The sequence below is a fragment of the Canis lupus genome, chromosome 5 (assembly GCF_003254725.2).
Source record: "Canis lupus dingo isolate Sandy chromosome 5, ASM325472v2, whole genome shotgun sequence".
NCBI classification, from domain to species: domain Eukaryota; kingdom Metazoa; phylum Chordata; class Mammalia; order Carnivora; family Canidae; genus Canis; species Canis lupus.
The window spans coordinates 48,404,023-48,424,744 of record NC_064247.1 but is presented as its reverse complement, the minus strand read 5'-3'; the positions used below and the strand labels follow the sequence as shown (position 1 = coordinate 48,424,744).

The 20,722-nt window shown below is 35.6% G+C and overlaps 1 protein-coding gene across 1 annotated transcript in view; it reads right to left on the bottom strand.

Moving 5' to 3' along the window:
• Window positions 1-1,641: 1,641 nt before the first annotated feature.
• TM2D1 (TM2 domain containing 1) overlaps window positions 1,642-20,722 on the bottom strand; it is a 38,526-nt gene continuing 19,445 nt past the window's right edge. Inside the window, exons 5-7 of the mRNA XM_025427868.3 lie at window positions 14,288-14,361; window positions 4,081-4,210; window positions 1,642-1,724 (exon numbers count right to left, since the gene is read on the bottom strand). Of these exons, the coding sequence (XP_025283653.1) occupies window positions 4,100-4,210; window positions 14,288-14,361 (185 nt within the window). The 3' untranslated portion in view covers window positions 1,642-1,724; window positions 4,081-4,099. The remainder of the gene's footprint in view (window positions 1,725-4,080; window positions 4,211-14,287; window positions 14,362-20,722) is intronic.

The window sequence follows — 20,722 nt, the reverse complement described above, 5'->3', positions numbered from 1 at the left end:
TTAAAAATTACATATATTAGGCAACAGAGAATTGGGCAAACTGGAAAAACTTTAGTGTTGTCATGTAAATTTAGGAAATTATAGATAAAATAAAATCTACAGGTTTAAGAATGTATTGCAAAGAGACTTTATTTCCAGATTTTATCTAAAACCCTTTTGGAATACAGCTTATATGAATAAATACTTGGAGAAGCACCTGCTTTCAAACAGACTTCCCACTAATCAACTTAATAACTAACAATCACAGCAAGAATCAAGATTACTTTTCAAGATTTGATTCCAAGTATTTCTTACATAACTGAACCTACATGGCTGTAGAAACATAAAGGCTTCAAATCTGGGCTTAGGTGATCCTGAGGTTAAACTCCAAAGCACTCTCTGCAATCAAAAGGAACTAGGAAATACTAGAAAATGGGCATCTACCAGCTAGCTTAACCATCGATAGTATAGAAATACTACAACTGTGAAAAATTGGTCCCCAGGGAACATAAGCTCCTTAAGGACAGGCATGTTCGTTTGTGTTTTGTTCACTGCTGCACCCCAGCATCTAGAACAGTGTCTCCCACAGAGTAGACACTCAGTATTTTAACTAACAAATGAATCAGAGACCATTCTTCATGTACATGAGGAGTCAATCCAATTTCATGTTATTTATTGATACTGCAAAATCTCCCACCAAATGGAGAAGCTGTTACTGAATGATGAAGATGTTATGAAGCTAACTGTACTATAACTGCATACTTTTGAATAAAATGAGTGATAAAAATTATGGTATTTCCTCCCAAGGAGTCTGGACTGAAGTAATTGTGAAATCACTATGCTTGTTACTAAAGAAAGCATGATATAACTGAGGACATAACATTTCATGTGTTTCCATCTTCTTACAACCCTCCTAAACACAGTAAGAAACCCAGTGGTAATGTACAGGGGCTGCTTCCTTCAGACACTGGTGCATCCCTGATGGCACTTGTGCCAACATCTGCCTGGCAGTGCAAACAGATGGAAGACATTAATCATGTGTTTGGTGTTCCCACCTTGTCCATCCAGCTTCAAAAATAACTGCACTGAGCTAGATGAGTCAGCAGCTGGTCTTCCAAAAGCTAGTGCATCACTCCCAAAGCAAAAAGGAAAAAGTTCACGTTTCAGAGGCCTGAATCAGCGCCAGAAGTATCCATGTAGCCTCAAGGTCTCAGACTCCCCAGTGATCTTGTGCTCCCTGGATACCAAGGCAGAGACAGATCTGCAAGCTGCAGAAAAACAGGTGGGTTCTCATACACAACTGTGGCCCCAGGCAATAGAGTAATGGTTTATGTTCACATTGTGGATTAACTGTTTTGAAGGATCAAAATGCAGAAGACAGCAGCATTCAATATTTAAGGTTTTCTTGACAATAAAGCACTAAAAAATGTGAATAAGTCATACTTTTATTTTTCAGAAGCGAAAATGGCAAGTGGCAACTTGCCTTTGGAAAGGACATTAAAGAATATCGGGGTAATAAGCTATCTCATAGAGACAGTAGCCCACGCATGACTCTATTAGCACACAGCTCTCAAAGAAAGTCCAATTAAATAAATCTCAGAATTACATGCTTTCAAGTAAAGCAACAAAACAAAAAAATATCAAGAACAACAAAAAGTGATATAGAATCCATAAAGTGGTATGTGAAGAAGAAAAAGGAAAATCTGGAAATCCACACACTGATTGAAATCAAGGGAGCCCAAATCCTAAAACAGAAAAAAGAAATACGTTAAAACACAGTATTTTAGGAGTCAAATGAGGTTACTGTAGATGCACATTTTAATGCTTCAATTTATTCAGGACATTTTTTTTTCTCTTAAAGCACTTCCATATTTGCTGTAGGAGATAACATGAATGACAGTGCAGAGATCTACCTTCTCAATGAGCTCTTCAAGTTTTAAATATCAAATCTGAGTCTGGAATCCCAATTAAAAGTTTATATAATAGACTACAGAGAATGAAATTTTTTTCTAAATTGCATTTGCTTAATTTTCCCAACATTATGGCTTAAAAACAATCTGTACAAAAAAAAATCTGTACACTTTTGAAAGAGACACAACAATTTACAGTATGAAAACAGGGCTATGTGAAACTATACAACCTTTCTTATAAAGTAGGACTAACAACTTCCAAAATGAAGATGCTTACTGCAAAATGACAGAGTTGATGGTGGACGGGGTGGAGTGGGCGGAGCAGAGCCACCAGTGGAATGTACAGAAGACCCGCATTCAACAAACAGTGTTGTACTGATTAGTTGTATCTTAGTCTCAACTTACTGAGGTCTCAATTTATCCCCTGGTAAGAAGAGGCAGGTGGATCTCTAACCTTCATTTCAGTTTTAAACCCAAAGACTCTTATAGTAAGAAAAGATCTGAAAAACTTCTTGGACAATTAGTTGAATAAATTCCTCAGATCCCAACAGGGTCTGTCACTGTTCAACTCTCATGACAATAACTATAAAATATATCCCATAATTTCTACTGTGAGAAAAGAAAAATCTACCTTACTGGCAAAGTTCATCCTCATCTCCTATTTATACATTCACAATAAAGAAAAATAAACGTCTGTTCCTTTCCTGGCCTCTAAAGTACTCTCTGAGACAGAATCAACTGAAAACCTTAGGACCATGACTCTGGCCAAAATGTCTAGCCTGTACTGGGGCACCTGGATGGCTCAGTCAGTTGGGTGTCCAGCTCTTGATTTCAGCTCAGATCATGATCTCATGGGTTGTGGGACTGAGAACCATGATGGGCTCCATGGCTGGGAGTCTGCTTGAGGAGTCTGTCCCTTTGCCCCTCCTCTGCCCTGGGGCTCACACAGGTGCTCCTCTCTCTAAAATAAATTAAAAAAAAAAAAAAAAAAAGTCTAGCCTGTCTTTCTCTCTGCCTTCTCTCTCTGAAAATTGCACCCTACATGTTATATAGGACTTCTCCATTGCAGAGGAGATTGTACCAGGGAATCATTTTCCTGATAATCTATCAAAACCCTAAGAAAAATCTAGCATTTTTGGAAGATTATTTATTAGGATAGACTAATGTATGGCCCTGGAAATAAAAGCCTTGTAGTAGCAGGGTCTTAGAGAACCAGAGAGTTGGACAAGAAGAGTTGGATCACCTGACTTATCCAGGTGGACCACTTGTTTAAAGATTCGGCCAATTAACAATTCTTATAGGTGGGGCCAAACTTTAGGTTAGAGTAAGTATTTTATAGTCATTCAGGGTTAAGATTCAATCACCCTTCAGGTTTAAGGAAGAAGAGAAGAGAAGAGCTTTAAGGATCATACTGACCCCCAAGAAAGCATTAGAGAAGGAAAGACATGCTGTATGAAACTATCTACAACTCAGTTTCCTCATTACCATCCTATGATACTATGAACTATCTTTTTGCTTTGGTATTATCTTTTTGTGGTGAGCTCTCTCTTCCAACCATAATCTCTGCAGAGACTGAATCAGAGATGCTCAGAGGGTTGAACGTCTGCCTTTGGCTCAGGGTGTGATCCCAGAGTTCTAGGATCGAGTCGCATATCGGGCTCCTTGCATGGAGCCTGCTTCTCCTGTCTCTGCCTCTCTTTGAGTCTCTCATAAATAAATAAAATCTTTTTAAAAAAAGAAAAAAAAAAAAGAGAGACAGAGAGAGAGAGACGGAATCAGGAACTGCAGGAGCAATGAGGGTACATAAAAATGCTTTCCAAAGTCTAGAGATTGGGATCCCTGGGTGGCTCAGTGGTTTAGCGCTTGCCTTCAGCCCAGGGTGTGATCCTGGAGACCCGGGATCGAGTCCTGCGTTGGGATACCTGCATGGAGCCTGCTTCTCCCTCTGCCTGTGTCTCTGCCTCTCTCTCTCTGTGTCTCTCATGAATAAATAAATAAAATCTTAAAATAAAAATAAAAATAAAAAAAGACTAGAGACGTTTCAGGCAAATGGAGACTTGTGTTCCTAGACAGGCAAAATGAGGTTTAGAACATTAGAAGATCTCCTGAAATTTCCTATGGCTCTCAAATTTCCATAATTTTGTACAGATAATATACTATAATAAAGATTATACAGGCATATATCACTTACTGTTTCTTCTTAAAAATATTTATGGATATAGCTGTGTTTTTCTGAACGTCTCATTAGTAATACTCAGTCTTGTGAGTCTGGTTCCATAATAATCTATAATGTAACTACTTCCATCTGAAGGTCCAACAATCTAAAAAAGAAAATTTTCAAACTTATCATTTTACAAAGACATTTTCACTATACTTTGTGTTCACTCTGCTTAGTTGTTGCTAAATTATTTCAGTAGCACCAAAATACAACTTAAACTAACTCAAGCAAAAAAAAAAAAAAAAAAGTAACTTAGTGGCTCCTATAGCTGAAAAAAGGGTACTGGGGAAGACTACAGGATCAAGAGCTACAGGAACCAAGGCTTTAAGAACTGAAATTCCATGCCCTCTTAGGACCTTGGTCTGGCCTCTGGGCCTTTCAGCTCTTATTGCCTTCATTCTGCAGGGAGGCACTCCCACTTGGTAGCCAACAGCTCCAGATTTTTATCTTCAAAGCTCAGCAGCTCCCCACAGAAAGAAAGAAATTTTCTTCCTCAGTGTTTGTATACCAATTCCACTGAGGGACTGAGTCATCTGTATGGGTTTTATGCCTACTGCTGGACAAATTACTATAGCCAAGGGAAGAGGATTAATAGGATTGGCTAAGCCAGTCCTCGTAGGAAGTGAGGTAGTGTGACTGACAATCCTTCCAGAACCACATGGAATGGAAGAGATAGAAAAAAACAACACATGCTCATTGCAGTCATCTTGTCCACTTAATCATATTTCTAACAATCCAGTTAACATGATCTCTACAAGTTATTCTTTAAGGTAGTAATCTTCAAACTGTAGCCTTAGGAGCACACAAAGATTTACCAAGGTGTATGTGAACCCAGATGGTTTCAATGAATTTTGAGATTCTTAATTCCCATAAATACTATTTGTAAAAGTGATCCACCTGATACCAAGCTATAGCGGAAGCATCATGCTAGATCTCCTTCCTACTTCCCCCTCCTTATGGTCCTTTCTCCCACTTGATGACAGTAAACCACACCTGCCATCAAAGCACACCTGGGTCTTAAGACGGTACATTGCCTCTGATGTGCCAAACAAAGAGATAATTCAAAATACCGGACTTCAGGAAATCTCCTTTAATTAAGAGTCCAAAAATTGCTCGCTCTGCCTGGTCTTGTTCAAAAGACACATTCCCAGTAACATTTTACTTTTTTTGCTTAAAGATAATTTGCCGAATTATTTCTATAATATGTAATGTGTTCATGCTGTTTTGATCAATTGTGTATCAATAATTATAATGACAACAATCCAGTAATTTCAGAAAATTTTAAAATCTTTCCAGTTTAAGAAAAAATGACCTGCAGACTTTTCAATCATAAAAATATATTACATTAGGATAAAATTCTGTGGGAGAATGGAACTAGAAATACAAATTCAAGGAGAAAAAGAAACTATGTAAAAATCACAATGGTTAGTGAAGGGTTCATTCTTGTCTTTTTAAATGAATGATATTTAAAATTCTATGGTATTTATATTCTGTTGGATACATTTTAAAATTTGATATTACAGTTTTATTTAAATATGTCAATATTTGCAAAACAGAAATTATATCCTTTGCAACTATTTAAACTTATGATGAAAAATTTAAATGTCAACTTAAAAACATGAGGAGGGTAGGGATTTTTTTAAAAATTCTTTCAGGAGTTATACAACTAGTTTTAAGAACACTGCTGTTGCACATGCTTCGTTTTAAAAAAAGTTTAGTTTTTAAACTATTTGACAAATACTGAATTCCTACAACACTACAGGCACTGTGCTAGGCATTATACACACAGCAATGAGTTAGATACAATCTCTGCCCACAAAGAGCTTATACTAGTGAGCTATAGATTATGAATATTAATATTCAAATAACACAAAGCACTTTTGTGCTAAATACTATGTTGTATGCTGTTATGCACTTTGACTTATTTTCCAAAGATTAAATTAATTTGGCTTGACATTTATGACTGTTATTTAAGAATTTAATAAAACCTTGGGGCGCCTAGGTGGTTCAGTCAGTTAAGTGGCTGACTGTTGATTTCGGCTCTGGTCCTGATCTCGGGGTCCAGAGGCTGATCCCTGCATCAGGCTCTGTACCCCATAGGAGTCTGCTTAAAATTCTGTCCCTCCCTCTTCCTCTGCCCCTCCCCCTGCTCTCTCTCTCAAATACCTATATAAATAAATCTTTTTTAATTAAAAAAAGAATAAAACCTTTTTAATGGTCAAGGTCCCAGAGGAAACTACTATGAGCGCTAAGCCAGGAAAAGAACGGGTAACTAGGAGTCACAACATGTTTTGAGACTATATGAGCAGAACAAAAAAAAAAGTAAAGACTAGCCTATAGAAAATCAAATCATATGGCAAAAAACCCTTCTAATTAGGAATATATGCACGGATTGGAACCAGGCCTTTTGTCCCATTCTCTTTTTCTTCCTTTGCTATCTCCCCTAACAACTATACTTATTCCTGTTGAAAAGAGGTATTCACGGTTGGAAATAAGGAATGTCTGATTTGGTGAGCTTTTAATAATCATGCATTTCTAATAAGCCTACCTGAGGCTCACTTGCCTCTCTTGGGAAATGAAAAACTGACTAAAACTCAATTAGGATCTAGATGTTTTACAATCTTGTAAAGTTAGTAGTTAATATGTAGAAAAATGATAAGGTGTTGTTTTGGTTTGTTTCATTCTTTCCTCTGTTCTGTAGAGAGGATAGCCCCAAAGGACAGAATTTTATTACTTGGTAATACCTGATCCAACTCTGTATCTAATTTAGCCATTTGATTACCATTCCTCTCCACTTGAACTATGTAATTGTGGCTCCTCAATAACTAGTTCTGTCATGGTAGTTCCAATCCTCCTTCCAGAGACTGGTTCAGCCTGGGCACAAAATCTCATTCTGGCCGACCACCTGTGGTGCAAGTTCACGAATGGTACATCTGTCTTTAAGAAGATACGTGTGATGGGCAGCCTGGGTGGCGCAGTAGTTTAGCACTGCCTTTAGCCCAGGGCGTAATCCTGGAGACCCGGGATCAAGTCCCACATCAGGCTCCCGGCATGGAGCCTGCTTCTCCCGCTGCCTGTGTCTCTGCCTTCTCTCTCTGTGTGTGTCTCTCATGAATAAATAAAATCTTTTTAAAAAAAGAAAAGAAGATATGTGTGAGAGGAAATGGATTTTTTTTTCTGTCTCTGAAAGTCACTATGTCTTGAAGTGATGCTAACCAAAGGACCTGAAGATGGCAGAGAGAAAGAAGGAAGGGAAAAAAGAGAAATAGGAAGGGGGGAAGGAGGGACACCTGGGTGGCTCAGAGGCTGACCATCTGCCTTTGGCACAGGGTGTGATCCAGGGATCCAGGATCGAGTCCCGCATCAGACTCCCTGCATGGAGCCCACTTCTCCCTCTGCCTATGTCTCTGCTTCTCTCTCTCTGTGTATTATAATTTTACGATATTTCCATGAACAAAGGTACATCTGGGTAAGTGCTTGTAACTGTGGCCTAGCATTAAAGGATGTATCCATTCTCCTATTAGTATACACATCTAGTTTGATTCCAGCTTCCTGCTATCACAAACAGGCTACAACAGACAAAATCTTCACACATAACCCCTGTGGACAGCAATACAAATTTTTTAGAGTAAATGCCAAGTATTTATTTATATATTAGTTATTCAGGTGATTCTGTGAATCACCTATTAGTTTACTGTACTCATTTAACTATTAGGATTTATCTTTTCTTGTTGATTTGCAGAAATTATTTGTATATTCCACATATCAATTCCTTTTACTACCTTTTATTCAGTCTATTAAGTGTTAAGCCTGTCTATGCCTATGGCATCTTTTTAAAAACAATTTCTTAATTTTAAGGTAAACAGTTCACTCTTTTTTTCTTTATGATTTACATTTTGGGGATCTTGTTTGAAAAGACTTAACCAATCTAAGGTCATGAAGATATTTTCTTCAGTTAGCTTTATATAAAAGTTTATACCCAAAAGAACTGAATAGGGCCTTAAATAGATCATTGTACACAAATATTCATAGCAGAATGAGTCACAACAGTCCAAACGTGGGAAACCACCCAAGTGTCCATCAACACATGAACAGATAAACAAAATGTGGTAGATACATACAATAGAATATTCTTCAGCCATAAAAGGGAATGAAGTTTTAATACATGCCACAATATCAATGAACCTTGAACACATTATTTAAAATGAAATAAGCCAGACATAAAAGAACAAATATATGACTCCACTTACATGAAATATCTAGAAAAGACAAATTCACAGACAGAAAGTAGACTGAAGGTTACCAGAGATAGGGAGGTGTGGGAAAAGGGGAGTTATTGCTAAATGGGCACAGAGTTTCTGTTTGGGGCAATGAAAAGGTTTTGGAAATAGTGGTAACAGTTGTACAACACTCTGAATGTCGTTAATGCTACTGAACTGTATCTTTAAAAAAAGTTAAAATAGTAATTTTATATCATATATATTTTTTTTACCATGCCAGAAAAGTGCTTACTTTATGTGAACTTTAATATTGTAGTTTTGTTGCAATTTAAAAACTTTTGATTGTTAGTAGGAAATGTATTTTTGTTTGAATATACTTAGGTAACATCCTAATAAATTAAGTTAAAAAATGTGGTTACTAGTAAGTACTTTAGCAATAGCTTTCTAACTATGCTCCCTTATTAATGTCTTTGTCATTGAAGTCATACTGGCTTAAGTATTTCAAATTATCTTACAAATTTAAAATGTTATGAATGAATTGAGGGAAAGGACAACTAAGAACACTTTATACAACTCTATCAATGCACCCTTTTTCTATCTAATCCACTTAGAAGTTTCTCCATACGAGGAATGCAAATACTAACACTGGCAAGATTAAATCCTCTCCTAAAGACCTATTAACCAGGTGAAATAAATAAAATGACTCAACTGTCTGCAATTAGAGGACAATGATACAACATGTGTCCATCCTAGTTCTCCCCCCCAAAATAAATGTATATTCTTTTAAAACCGAAATTATAGTTTTGTGTTCACAGCTGACTTCTGCGTGTGGTTAATTTTAATACAAGGCCGTTAAAACTATCTAATTAGTCACATTTAAATTAAACACCAAAATTCCTACATAGTGCCAAAGTCATGCATTCAGACCCCCTAACTTCATTTGATTTAAACACTGGTTAGTATTAATCCTAAATAATCAATATAGGGACGCCTGGGTGGTTCAGTGGTTGAACGTCTGCTTTTGGCTCGGGACATGATCCCAGAGTCCAGGGATCGAGTCCCACATTGGGCTTCCTGCATGGAGCCTGCTTCTCCCTCTGCCTATGTCTCTGCGTCTCTCATGAATAAATAAAATCTTAAAAATAAATAACCAATATAAACATCATTCCTCAAGAAATGAATAAGATTCATACGTTTTATCTCCTGAAGAAAACAGTTTTGGGATTAGTCTCAAAACTAGTTTAAGATACTCTTTGTGGGGTGTCTGGGTGGCTCAGTCAGATAAGCACCTGCCTTTAGCTCAGGTCATGATCCCAGGGTCCTGAGATCAAGCCCTGAGTTGGACTCTGCTCAGCAAGAAGCCTGCTTCTCCCTCTCCCTGTACCCCTCCACCCCGCTCATGCTTTTTCTCGCTCTCTCTCAAATAAATAAATAAAATCTTTTTTAAAAACCAAAAACATAATAGATAAATCTTTTTAAAAATATTGTTTTTTGAACATTCCTTTAATTTACTAAATTAAATAAAAATCTGCCCACAGGTTAAGTGAACAAAGTGAAATCTATCTAGTTAAGGTCACATGACAGAGCAGAGGCTACACAATATCAGTCTCCTCAGTTTTCCAGTTTATTTCCCCAACAAATTGCACCAGGGTTAAATAAATAATACAGAGGGCTATTTGAAAGACTTGATATCTATAAAATGTCTGTTTTTTATATATTGCTGTCCTACATCTAGTGAACTATCAAGGACTTCGATCAACTTTTCTAGTACTGGTAACAGATTTAGGGTGATTACAGGTTTAGTCCTTCTTTTGAGCAATAGTATATGCATGTCACATGGCAAGGGAATAGGCTAGGTGTTGGACAAAACTGGCTTACACAGAAGTGAACTTACAACTTGAGGCTTGCTTATGCTCTAGTCTAAAAAGCCTAGGCTTGGGGATCCCTGGGTGGCGTGGCGGCTTAGTGCCTGCCTTTGGCCCCCCGTGTGATTCTGGAGTCCCAGGATTGAGTCCTGCCTCGGGCTCCCTGCATGGAGCCTGCTTCTCCCTCTGCCTGTGTCTCTGTTTCTCTCTCTCTGTGTCTCTCATGAATAAATAAATAAAATCTTAATAAAATAAAATAAAATAAAATAAAATAAAATAAAATAAAATAATAAAAACCCTAGGCTTTTAAAATTTTTAGTAAAATTCAAAGAATTTAAACAAGATAAAAATCAAGATAACTCACTTTCATTTTAAGCCTATAGTTCCCAAGGAAACATTTTACTTCTGATAATAAATGGAATCTTATCAGAACATTTTTGGGATGAGTTGGGATGTGAAGTCCTGTCCTCTACGGCAGAAGGCAGGACCTCAATTTATTATACCTGATTGGTACTCACTAAACCCATTTTCACCATGGCATAAAACTTACTATTTATAGTTTATCATCAACTTTTATTTTCTTCATTACCTCTTAGTGACTCTAGGAAATTTAGAACTTCAAGGTCCTAAAGGAAAGCAAGCACTTTAAAAACTACCTTTATTTAGCTACTCATCTTCCCTGTAATTGGTACAAAGACATACTTTTCACAAGGTATATTGCGTTCAGTTCAAATCAGCCAAAATTTTTGATGGCGTATACTATGTTTAGCATACTACTAGTGCTACAGTAAAAAAAACATTTTTTTCTAAACAAATTTACGTGTACAAAGTCAAACCTGGTGTCCAAAAGTTAAAAAAAAAAAAAAACCCACAAAGCTACTGTATAATCCTGGGCTAAAATGAATTATCTATATTAAATACCAAACTAATGAGATATTTTATAAATTTGTTAATGTCTTGAAATTATTCTGCTTTTGTGAATTTCTACTGTTCGTATTTCTTCTAGTCCCTTAAGGAGATCTACTCTGATATGTTATTAGGAATAAAAATGAAAGCAATTTCTTCTGTGATGCGTAGAATTTTTAAAAATTGTCACAAAGTACTCTGACATACTTCCTTCCAACAACTTTCTACATTCCAACTCATATTTCCATTTTCTCTCTACCCGTTTTCATCTTTCTGATTTGTGGCTATCTAGTCTCCACTCAACAGAGGAAACTTTTGTTTGGCAGATAAGTGGTTTTGGTATAGTTAAAAATGTCCAGATTGTGTGAGTGAGAAAGGAAGTTTAAATGAAATCAAAATACTCAGATTTTTTTCTGATAAATAAATTAAATATTTAATCAATCCATCATAACATATATATATAAATATATAAGCACAAAGAATGAGTGCTCTTTTAAAAGAACTCAGAACTGCCTTATAAATAACTATACATATAGTAATTATATACTACAGTTACCTATAATTGAAAGACACACATATCATTAATTTATATTTATATTAATTCTATGTATTATTTTTTACTATTAATTCACACTGCCATTTCCATACTTTTTAAGAACAAAAATAAAGGAGAAACTTCAAAAGTTTATTAACAAATACTCATTATTTTCAGTAAATATTGTGACATGTAAAAGTTACTTTAGCAATATGTGCATTATACTTTATATCATTTTGATTCAAAGATGAAATAACTAGACCTATTTTTTTTAAAGAGGATTTTCTTAGATTTTTGTTATAAACACTATAACAAAGTATGTTTTTATAGGTCTTGAGTTCATGCACAATATGTTTCTGGGATCATAGCCCAATAGAAAAACATTGCTATTCAGTGGGGAACAATATTTAATGGCAAAAAGAAAAAAAAAACAGGATGGAGAGAATGAGAAAGAAGAATAAACAAAAAGATGATGGACAAATGTAAAAGGTCTATGAGAAACTGGAAAAAATGTATTTGGGATAAAAACATTAACATAGTTTATGATATTTATATTAAAAACATTTTATTTGCTGAAAAAATAATTCTTAAAAACTAAAATATAGTCAACATCACATGCAGACTAAGGCTACACCTCTTATTTGGCTATATTTGAAAACGTTTTTTCCCCCAATCTGAAAGCAGCCTAAAGCCAAGTGACCATATCTGTTAAAATGTCTTACTTAGGGAAATTTACTGCAAAAATTCAAACACATTAACTCTGCCTCAATATTTATTAATGCAATAGGTTCAGTTCAAAATCTTTATGAAAAGAACCATTTGTTCTCAAAAGTTCAGGCATTCATGTACCAGAAAGCAGTTGTTGAATCAAATAAGCTCTATAATTTGATATAAATAAAGCTATAAAGCAATGACATCACCAAAAAAAGGACCTAGTGTGAAAATATTAACTAAATGGGTTTTGAAGGCACTGAATTCTGGATGTCTTAAAGAATCCCAATAATACATTAAATTCTTTGTATCCTCATTTTAAAGTCAGAAATCCATTTCCAAGCATATGTGCACAAATACCTTAGCCTCTTCATGCCTGCTTGCCTGTCCCACAGTCAAAGGCGGCAGGATATTTGGTTAGGCATATGTTTATGAATAAAGACAGGAAAATTCCAACTTTAAAACCAAATATTTTCCTTGTTTAATTCTGGTATCTTATTGGTCCATATGCTGCCTCCTCCTCACAGTATGGTACCCTCCTCACAGTATGCTACCAAAATCTCCTGGATTTTGACTTTCTTTTGAAACATAAGGATTAACATCAAGCAGACAGAATTGAGGAGTGGAAATATTGTATGAGAAAGAAGACCAAAACTGATGATGATCTACATATATACTGACACTCTTGCTGAAGACTTTAGGTGCTCCATAAATGCTTACTGAATTGCTGTTTTGTGACATTCGTTGTGATAAATTCATCTCCTCCTCTAATTTAAGAATCCTCATGAGTTAACCACAATCGGTTCAGTGTAATTTAATATAAAACATCTGGTGGCACTTTTAAATGCTAAAGGATAGCATTTCACAAACTATGCCTGCCTCCACACCACTGCAGCAGGAAAAAATGAGGTTTAACACAGAGAAGTAGAGAGGGTTATCAGGAGAGTTCCTGAACACATCATTTGATTATATTGACTGGTCTTGCCCAAGGCCAGCCCCACTCCTAGATTTTCTACAGAATGCTCAGATATTCCTTCTTCCTTTCTGGCTTCAGCTAGCAGGATTTTAATTTCTATAATTTATAACCAAGAGAATACTAATATAGGGTGCCTGTCCATTAAAAAAAAAATATATATATAGTTTCTGCCTCCATATGTTCATGTGTAAATATCAGATCCCCATCAATACCCTATTATTGTAATTGACAATGTGGCTATGACTATCAGGAAAAGAAGTAATAAATTTGAGAAATAATCTTAATCCCTATCAGAAATTCATAATACAAATTACAAAGATTCCCAGAAGTTATCCAGTAAAGAAATCTCAGTTGAATTCACATTTACAAATCATATTTGAGCACAAAATCCTTTTTTTATGAAAAGACAGTAGTCTTTTAGAACTACTAACTGGTTAAAACACAGGTTGGGAAATGCTACTTGGAAACATGGCTATGATCCCTTAGATGTAGCATGTAAAGAAAAACTGAATATTACTATTCAGAAAACTGAATTAGATTTATATTCTGAAAAACTGAATCTAATATTTTTATTTTTTTACTTTTATTTATTTTTTAAACAAGAAAGGAATTTATCTCAATGAGGTCAACACTGGGAAGAGAGCAGACTAGCATCTGTCTCCAAAGTGCTGAAAATACTTCTAGGTTTTTATCAGGAAAATATGGGATAAAGGTAGGTGGGTAATTGCAGCAGGGGCAAGTAAAGGTCAGGTTGATCATTGTTTTGGGGTTAATCACGTGGGGTCTTGCTGGCCAGAGCAGTCTCTATTGCTTGAGGGGGTAGTTTCATTTCCTATGCCAGCAGGATCTTTTTTGCCTGAGTTAAGAGATAAAGTGGGCTTTCTAATATATTTAAAATACACCAGGAAAAGATCACAGAACTCAAGTTTGAATGTAAAAGTAGTTCATCTTTTAGACTGAAACTTACCTGCATTGAAATAAGAATGAAATCAATTAAGCTCCCAATTCCACAAAAACCTACAGTGCAAAACTTTAACAAACCTAGAAAAGAAGATAAAGTCACTTAAAACTTGGAAAGTCTTACAAATATTAATTTTTCTATTTCCGAATAACCATTAGGTATACTGTACTGCAAACTCTTTTATATCAAGAATATAAAATTAACATTTTAAAAACTCAAATCTTTACCTGAAAATATGAGAAAAGTTTAAATGACCCTCTATATAGAAAAGTCACAAAAAAATATAATTCACTTAAATATAATGAACTGAAATGAAAACTCAGTGTAGCCTCACAAAATTTCTTTAAAGTCCTAAAGAAATAGATCTTTAAATCTCAGTACAATAGAGCTACAGAACATCTTAGTCCTTATTTATTTAGACTTAATACATTATGTGATTGAAATTTTAATACATACCACAATAGAAAGTTTGAACAAATAAAAATTGTCAAAGGCACAGAAAAAATAACCAGGATAAAACTGACCTTACAGTTAAATTGCAAAATTTTATTAGCAACCCAATTATCTTTGTCCTATACTCAATAAATTTATCCTATGCTTTTTTCCTAAGCATCTCAGGTTTATTAACTCTATAGTCAAAATCATCAATTCTATACAGTATATACATCTCGGCCTTCAGTCGCAACCTTGGAACTAAGGTATTTAAACAGATCATAACAGAGCATAGAAACTAGGACATACACAACGATGTAACACAAAACCATGATGATGGAATAAAGAGGCAGGTTGGGGGTGGGGGTGGGATGAGTAATCTCTCTTCTATATTTAAACTTAAATTGCTTTCCAGACATCGGATTCCAGATATAAAAATGGTAGGAAACAAGACTCTTCGTGAAAGGGTAGTTCTAAGTATCAACTACAAATAGATGCCAGCTAAAATCACAAGAGTCGATGAGATCACCTTCTGCACATAATCTGGAAACACACAAATAAGACTGAAATATGTAGGTACATTAGATGATTATTTTTTCCCTTTTAAGTATTAGACACAGAGAAGAATAATGTTGTAAGTACTAAGATATCACATGTTAGAAATCACTTTAAAAGTACTAAAATAGAGAAATTATATAAAATTCTGCATTCAGTTTTCTTCAAAACACTTGTTATGTTACTAATATTGTATATTTATTCACTATCTGTCTCCCAGAAGTCCCATTAGGGGAGGGTCTTTTACCTGTTTTATTTACTCCTGCGCCCTTAGTACCTACATTACCTAACACATGATAGATGCTCAATGTTTGTAAAATGAATAAATTGTCTTAGCCCTTCTATTTCTTAAAGTTCTCTAACTATTTAGCCATTATCCTTTTTTTTTTTTTTTTAAGATAGTGTTTATTTTGGGGCAGCCTGGGTGGCTCAGCGGTTTAGCGCCACCTTCAGCCCAGGGCCTGATCCTGGAGACCTGGGATGGAATCCCACGTTGGGCTCCCTGCATGGAGCCTGCTTCTCCCTCTGCCTGTGTCTCTGCCTCTCTCTCTGTCTCTCATGAATAAATAAATAAAATCTTAAAAAAAAATTTTTTTTTATTTTTTTGAAAGGGAGAGAGAGAGCACAAGAGAAGGCAGGGTCAGAGGGAGAAGCAGACTCCCTGCCAGCAGGGAGCCCGACTAGGGGCTCTTCCTGGGACTCCAGTAGCCACTTAACTGGCTGAGTCACCCAGGCACCCCTAGCCATTATCCTATATAACAATTCCTTTAATTATTTTTTTCATTAGCCACATTTTATTATAGTTGCTCTGGGAACTTGATCCACTCAACTTGGTATATTCTATCCATTCACTCATTGTATTTCTGAAAAATATCCCTCTTCACATAGCTTTTTAGTGTAAATTTGGAAATATACAGAAGCTCCCTTTTTTCAATTTTCTTATAAAGATTAATATTGGGGGCAGCCCAGGTGGCTCAGTGGTTTGGCGCCGCCTTCAGCCCAGGGCGTGATCCTGGAGACCCGGGATTGAGTCCCGCGTCAGGCTCCCTGTGTGGAGCCCTTCTCCCTCTGCCTGTGTCTCTCCCCCTGTGTGTGTGTCTCATGAATAAATAAATAAAATCTTAAAAAAAAAAAGGATTAATATTGGGACGCCTGGGTGATTCAGCAGTTTGGCACCTGCCTTCTGCCCAGGGTGTGATCCTGGAGACCCAGGATCGAATCCCACATCAGGCTCCCTGCATGGAGTCTGCTTTTCTCTCTGCCTGTGTCTCTGCCTCTCTCTGTGTGTATCTCTCATGAATAAATAAATAAAATCTTCAAAGAAAAAAAAGATTAAGAATGGTTTTGGGGACCTGGGTGGCTCAGTCGCTTAAGCCTCTGCCTCTTGATTTCACCTCAGGTCATCTCAGGATCCTGAGATCAAGCCCCACATCTGGCTCCACATTAGGGATTGAGCCCAATTAAGATTCTCTCTCCCTCTGCTCCTTCCCCAATGCCCCTCTCCTCCAAAAAAAGAAGAAGAATGTTTCAAAAAAAAGTTTGTCTTTAATTGCTACTCTACTAAGAAAACATAACCATGTCAGAGCCTTTGTTCTTGTCATGACCCCTTCCAACATTATTCCTAGATTTTCTCGTTTCTTAGGCTACTTCAGAGAAGTCTCTAACCTGCCTATCTAAAGCTGCACACCACTTATCCCGAAGCCCCTTACCTTATCACTTCTTCCCTATTTATTGCCTTCTTGGTGCTGATTAAAAACCTGTAACAGGGATGCCTGGGTGGCTCAGCTGTTGAGGGTCTGTCTTCAGCTCAGGGCGTGATCCCAGGGTCCTTGATTGAGTCACACATTGGGCCCCCTGCAAGGAGCCCACTTCTCTATGTCTCTGCCTCTCTTTGTGTGTCTCTCATGAATAAATAAATAAAATCTTTTAAAAATAAAAAAATGTGCATTTTAATGTATGTCATTTGTACCTCAATTTAAAGCTGCTTAAGAAATTAAGGGACTAAGTTGACTATTATAAAAAAAAAAAACTTTGAAAGTTTAAAGTCATTACAGTGATTTACATCCTGTTTCACTCCGAACCTGTAATATTAACTATGGTCCGTCTATTTCTGCAAATGTAACACAAAGGATGAGTTTATTAATGGAAGTTGCTAATACTGCTATCTTAAACTTGTTTTAGCTTCCTAAATATAAAAATATTTTATGAAAATAAGATAACTCCTAAGGTTTGTTTAAAACTTCTAAAGAGTCTTCTCTAATGTCCTCAAGATGAATTTAATAATATTCCTAGATGCTCCCCAGCCCTGCCCTTAACTTTCAGCATCACACATACCCCATGGTAACTCATTACATACTTTTATTGATCTGTCTTCCCCTTTTTTTTTTTTAAGATTTTATTTATTTATTCATGAGAGACAGAGAGAGACAGAGAGAGAGGCAGAGACACAGGCAGAGGGAGAAGCAGGTTCCATGCAGGGAGCCCGACGCGGGTCTCGATCCCAGGAACCCAGGACCATGCTCTGGGCCAAGGCAAGCGCTAAACCGCTGAGCCACCCAGGCATCCCTCCCTCTTCCCTTCTATAAGCAACTGGAAGTCAATGCTGTGTCACTCCCATATCTAGTCAATATGACTACTAAAGTAGCAAACTATATCAATAGTAAATTATCTTATTTGCAAATGAACAATGATCAACTTGAACACAAAGTAGCATACATTCTAAACAGCACTTATTAAAACCAATACAAACCATTACTTGTTATAGATTTCATTATTTGGAACATAATACCAGTTTTTTTAAAAAGTGATGTTATTTGTGAGCTACCAAAAGTAGATTGACTTCCCCCTCAACTTTCCAATTAAAAAGTGTCTCTTTGTACAGACACTATTTACTAACTTCTTATTGTGAAACGGAGTATCAGTTTTAGATTTTAAAAACTGTTTTAAAATGCCAAATAAAAGTGTTTCTAATCAAGAAGGATCCATTTTTATCCTGAACCATTACTATTATAGATACATTCTTTCAAAAAGATGCAGCTAGGTGACATTAATAAAGCTCATGTTTTTGAGGGTTCTTTATTTATTCTTTAGTAACCTAAACTTTACATTTTAAAAACATGAATTCAATCAAAGGATTTATTTGGGTATAAAATTAAAAGAACAGAGATTAATTTGAGGTATTTTTTAAAATTCTGTTATTTTCTTTTATTACAGGTTGAGTCTTGCAAATACTGCTGTCTGCATAACTGTTGTAGAGAATGCAGATTATTTCATATTGAAGTTGCTATTTGCCAGACCACAGGTGTTCTATAATGATTTGGTAATAAGCTATCACTATTCTTTTTGTGTCTGGAACTATAAAGGAGAGTTTTCAAATCTTAGAACAGTTAACCTATAAATCCCTTTATTTGTCCCACGATCTGTGGATATTATATACCAGTCCAAACTGGTAACTTCAAACAAAAAAAAAAAAAAAAAAAAGGAATAATATAACCAAAGATTTTTAAGATTTAGGCTTAAAAACACTTGTTATTCTCATAATAAAGTATTTACACTTTAAAAGAAATACCACTATGAAAAGAGTATCTCTCCTGTTAACTGCTCCAAAAGAGCTATTATCTTTGAGAATTCATAATCTTTTAATGCTACAGATGGGCAAAACAAAATACACTAGTTATTGCATTAAAAAAAAAAAACAAAACAAAACACAGGGATGCCTGAGTGGCCCCAGCAGTTGAGCATCTGCCTTTGGCTCAGGATGTGATCCCAGAGTCCTGGGATCGAGTTCCACATCCGGCTCCTGCATGGAGCCTGCTTCTCCTTCTGCCTATGTCTCTGCCTCCCTCTTTCTGTGAATAAATAAATAAAAATAAAAATAAAATATGAAAAAATAAAAAATAAAAATAAAATAAACCACAGAGGTTACAGTTAAGAATATAGAGAATATTGTTAGAAAAATAAGGTTTCATTGTAAAAAAAAAAAAAAAAAAAAGGAAAAGAAAGCTTCCAGTTAACATAGCACTTGTATACTGAGGAATCAATTAAAAGACATAAAGCTATATATAAAGTTACAGTTGGGCAGCCCTGGTGGCTCAGCGGTTTAGCACCACCTATAGCCCAGGGTGTGATCCTGGAGACCCGGGATCGAGTCTCATGTCAGGCTCCCTGCATGGAGCCTGCTTCTCCCTCTGCCTGTCTCTGCCTCTCTCTCTCTCTCTCTCTCTATCCTCTCTGTGTATTCTCATGAATAAATAAATAAAATCTTAAAAAAAAAATAAAGTTACAGTCACAAGCTATAAAGGAATTTGAAAAATATTTTTAAAAGATTTTATTTATTTGTTCATGAGAGACACAGAGAGAGAGGCAGATACATAGGCAGAGGAAGAAGCAGGTCGGGACCCTGGGATCACGCCCTGAACAAAGGCAGAGGCTCAACAGCTGAGCCATCCAGGTGTCCCGGAATTTGAAATTTTTGAAAAGAAAATTTTGGGGGCACCTGAGTGGCTCAGTCGGTTAAGCACCCAACTCCCGATTTCAGCTCAGGTCTTGATCTCAGGATCATGAGTTCAAAATAAAATAAAATTAAAATTAAAAATAATTTTTAAATACTTTTGCAAAGGAATTTTTAGATCTTATCAAATTTTATTCAGTCTCACCCTCAACACATTTCCCTTATATAATCCTGAAATAAAATATATATATAATGAAATATCACATTAGCATTAAATTACTTAGAAAAAGCAAGTTTCATATTGTATGATTTATATTATTTATTCTTTTCTAATAAAATTCCAACGATCATAAACAATTTTAAGGAAGTGCTTTAACAAGCTACCACTGCTTTTCATAACCATGAAGATTAAATAAGATTATAAGAAAAATATAATGTTAAGTTCCATCTGTAACTATTTTCATACCAGACAACATTGTAGTAAGGGTAGTACTACAATGGTAGTAATCATTTTAATCAAAAATACCAAAATTTTTTAACCTTGAATTCTTAGTAAAAATTAAAATTTAATTTTAAAACATTTAATATTTTAAAATATAAAAACACTGTAATTTTACATGTTAGATTAGATTAGTTAATAAAACATATCAAAATCCTTAACGTTAAGACAGCTTAAACGCAAGTAAGATACAATCAAAATATTTGAATGCTTACAAGAGATAAGATTTTCAGTTAAAGATCATGACTTTGACATGCCTACTTAGCTCCTCTCACTCTGAGACCCTACTAAAAGATGGTAAGGAATTTTCAAAGTCCACAAACCCAAGAGGATAAAGAGAATAAAAGAGAAGACAATCGCAACAAAAACTCAGAAGCTGGAAGGCAGACAAATGACAGACTTCACAATCTCAAGAAAGTTATATCTTGGGCCGACAGTCAAAGTATTTGAACAACTAATGAAAACAGAAAGGTTGTTGTGATAATACAGTAAACTGTTTAATGAT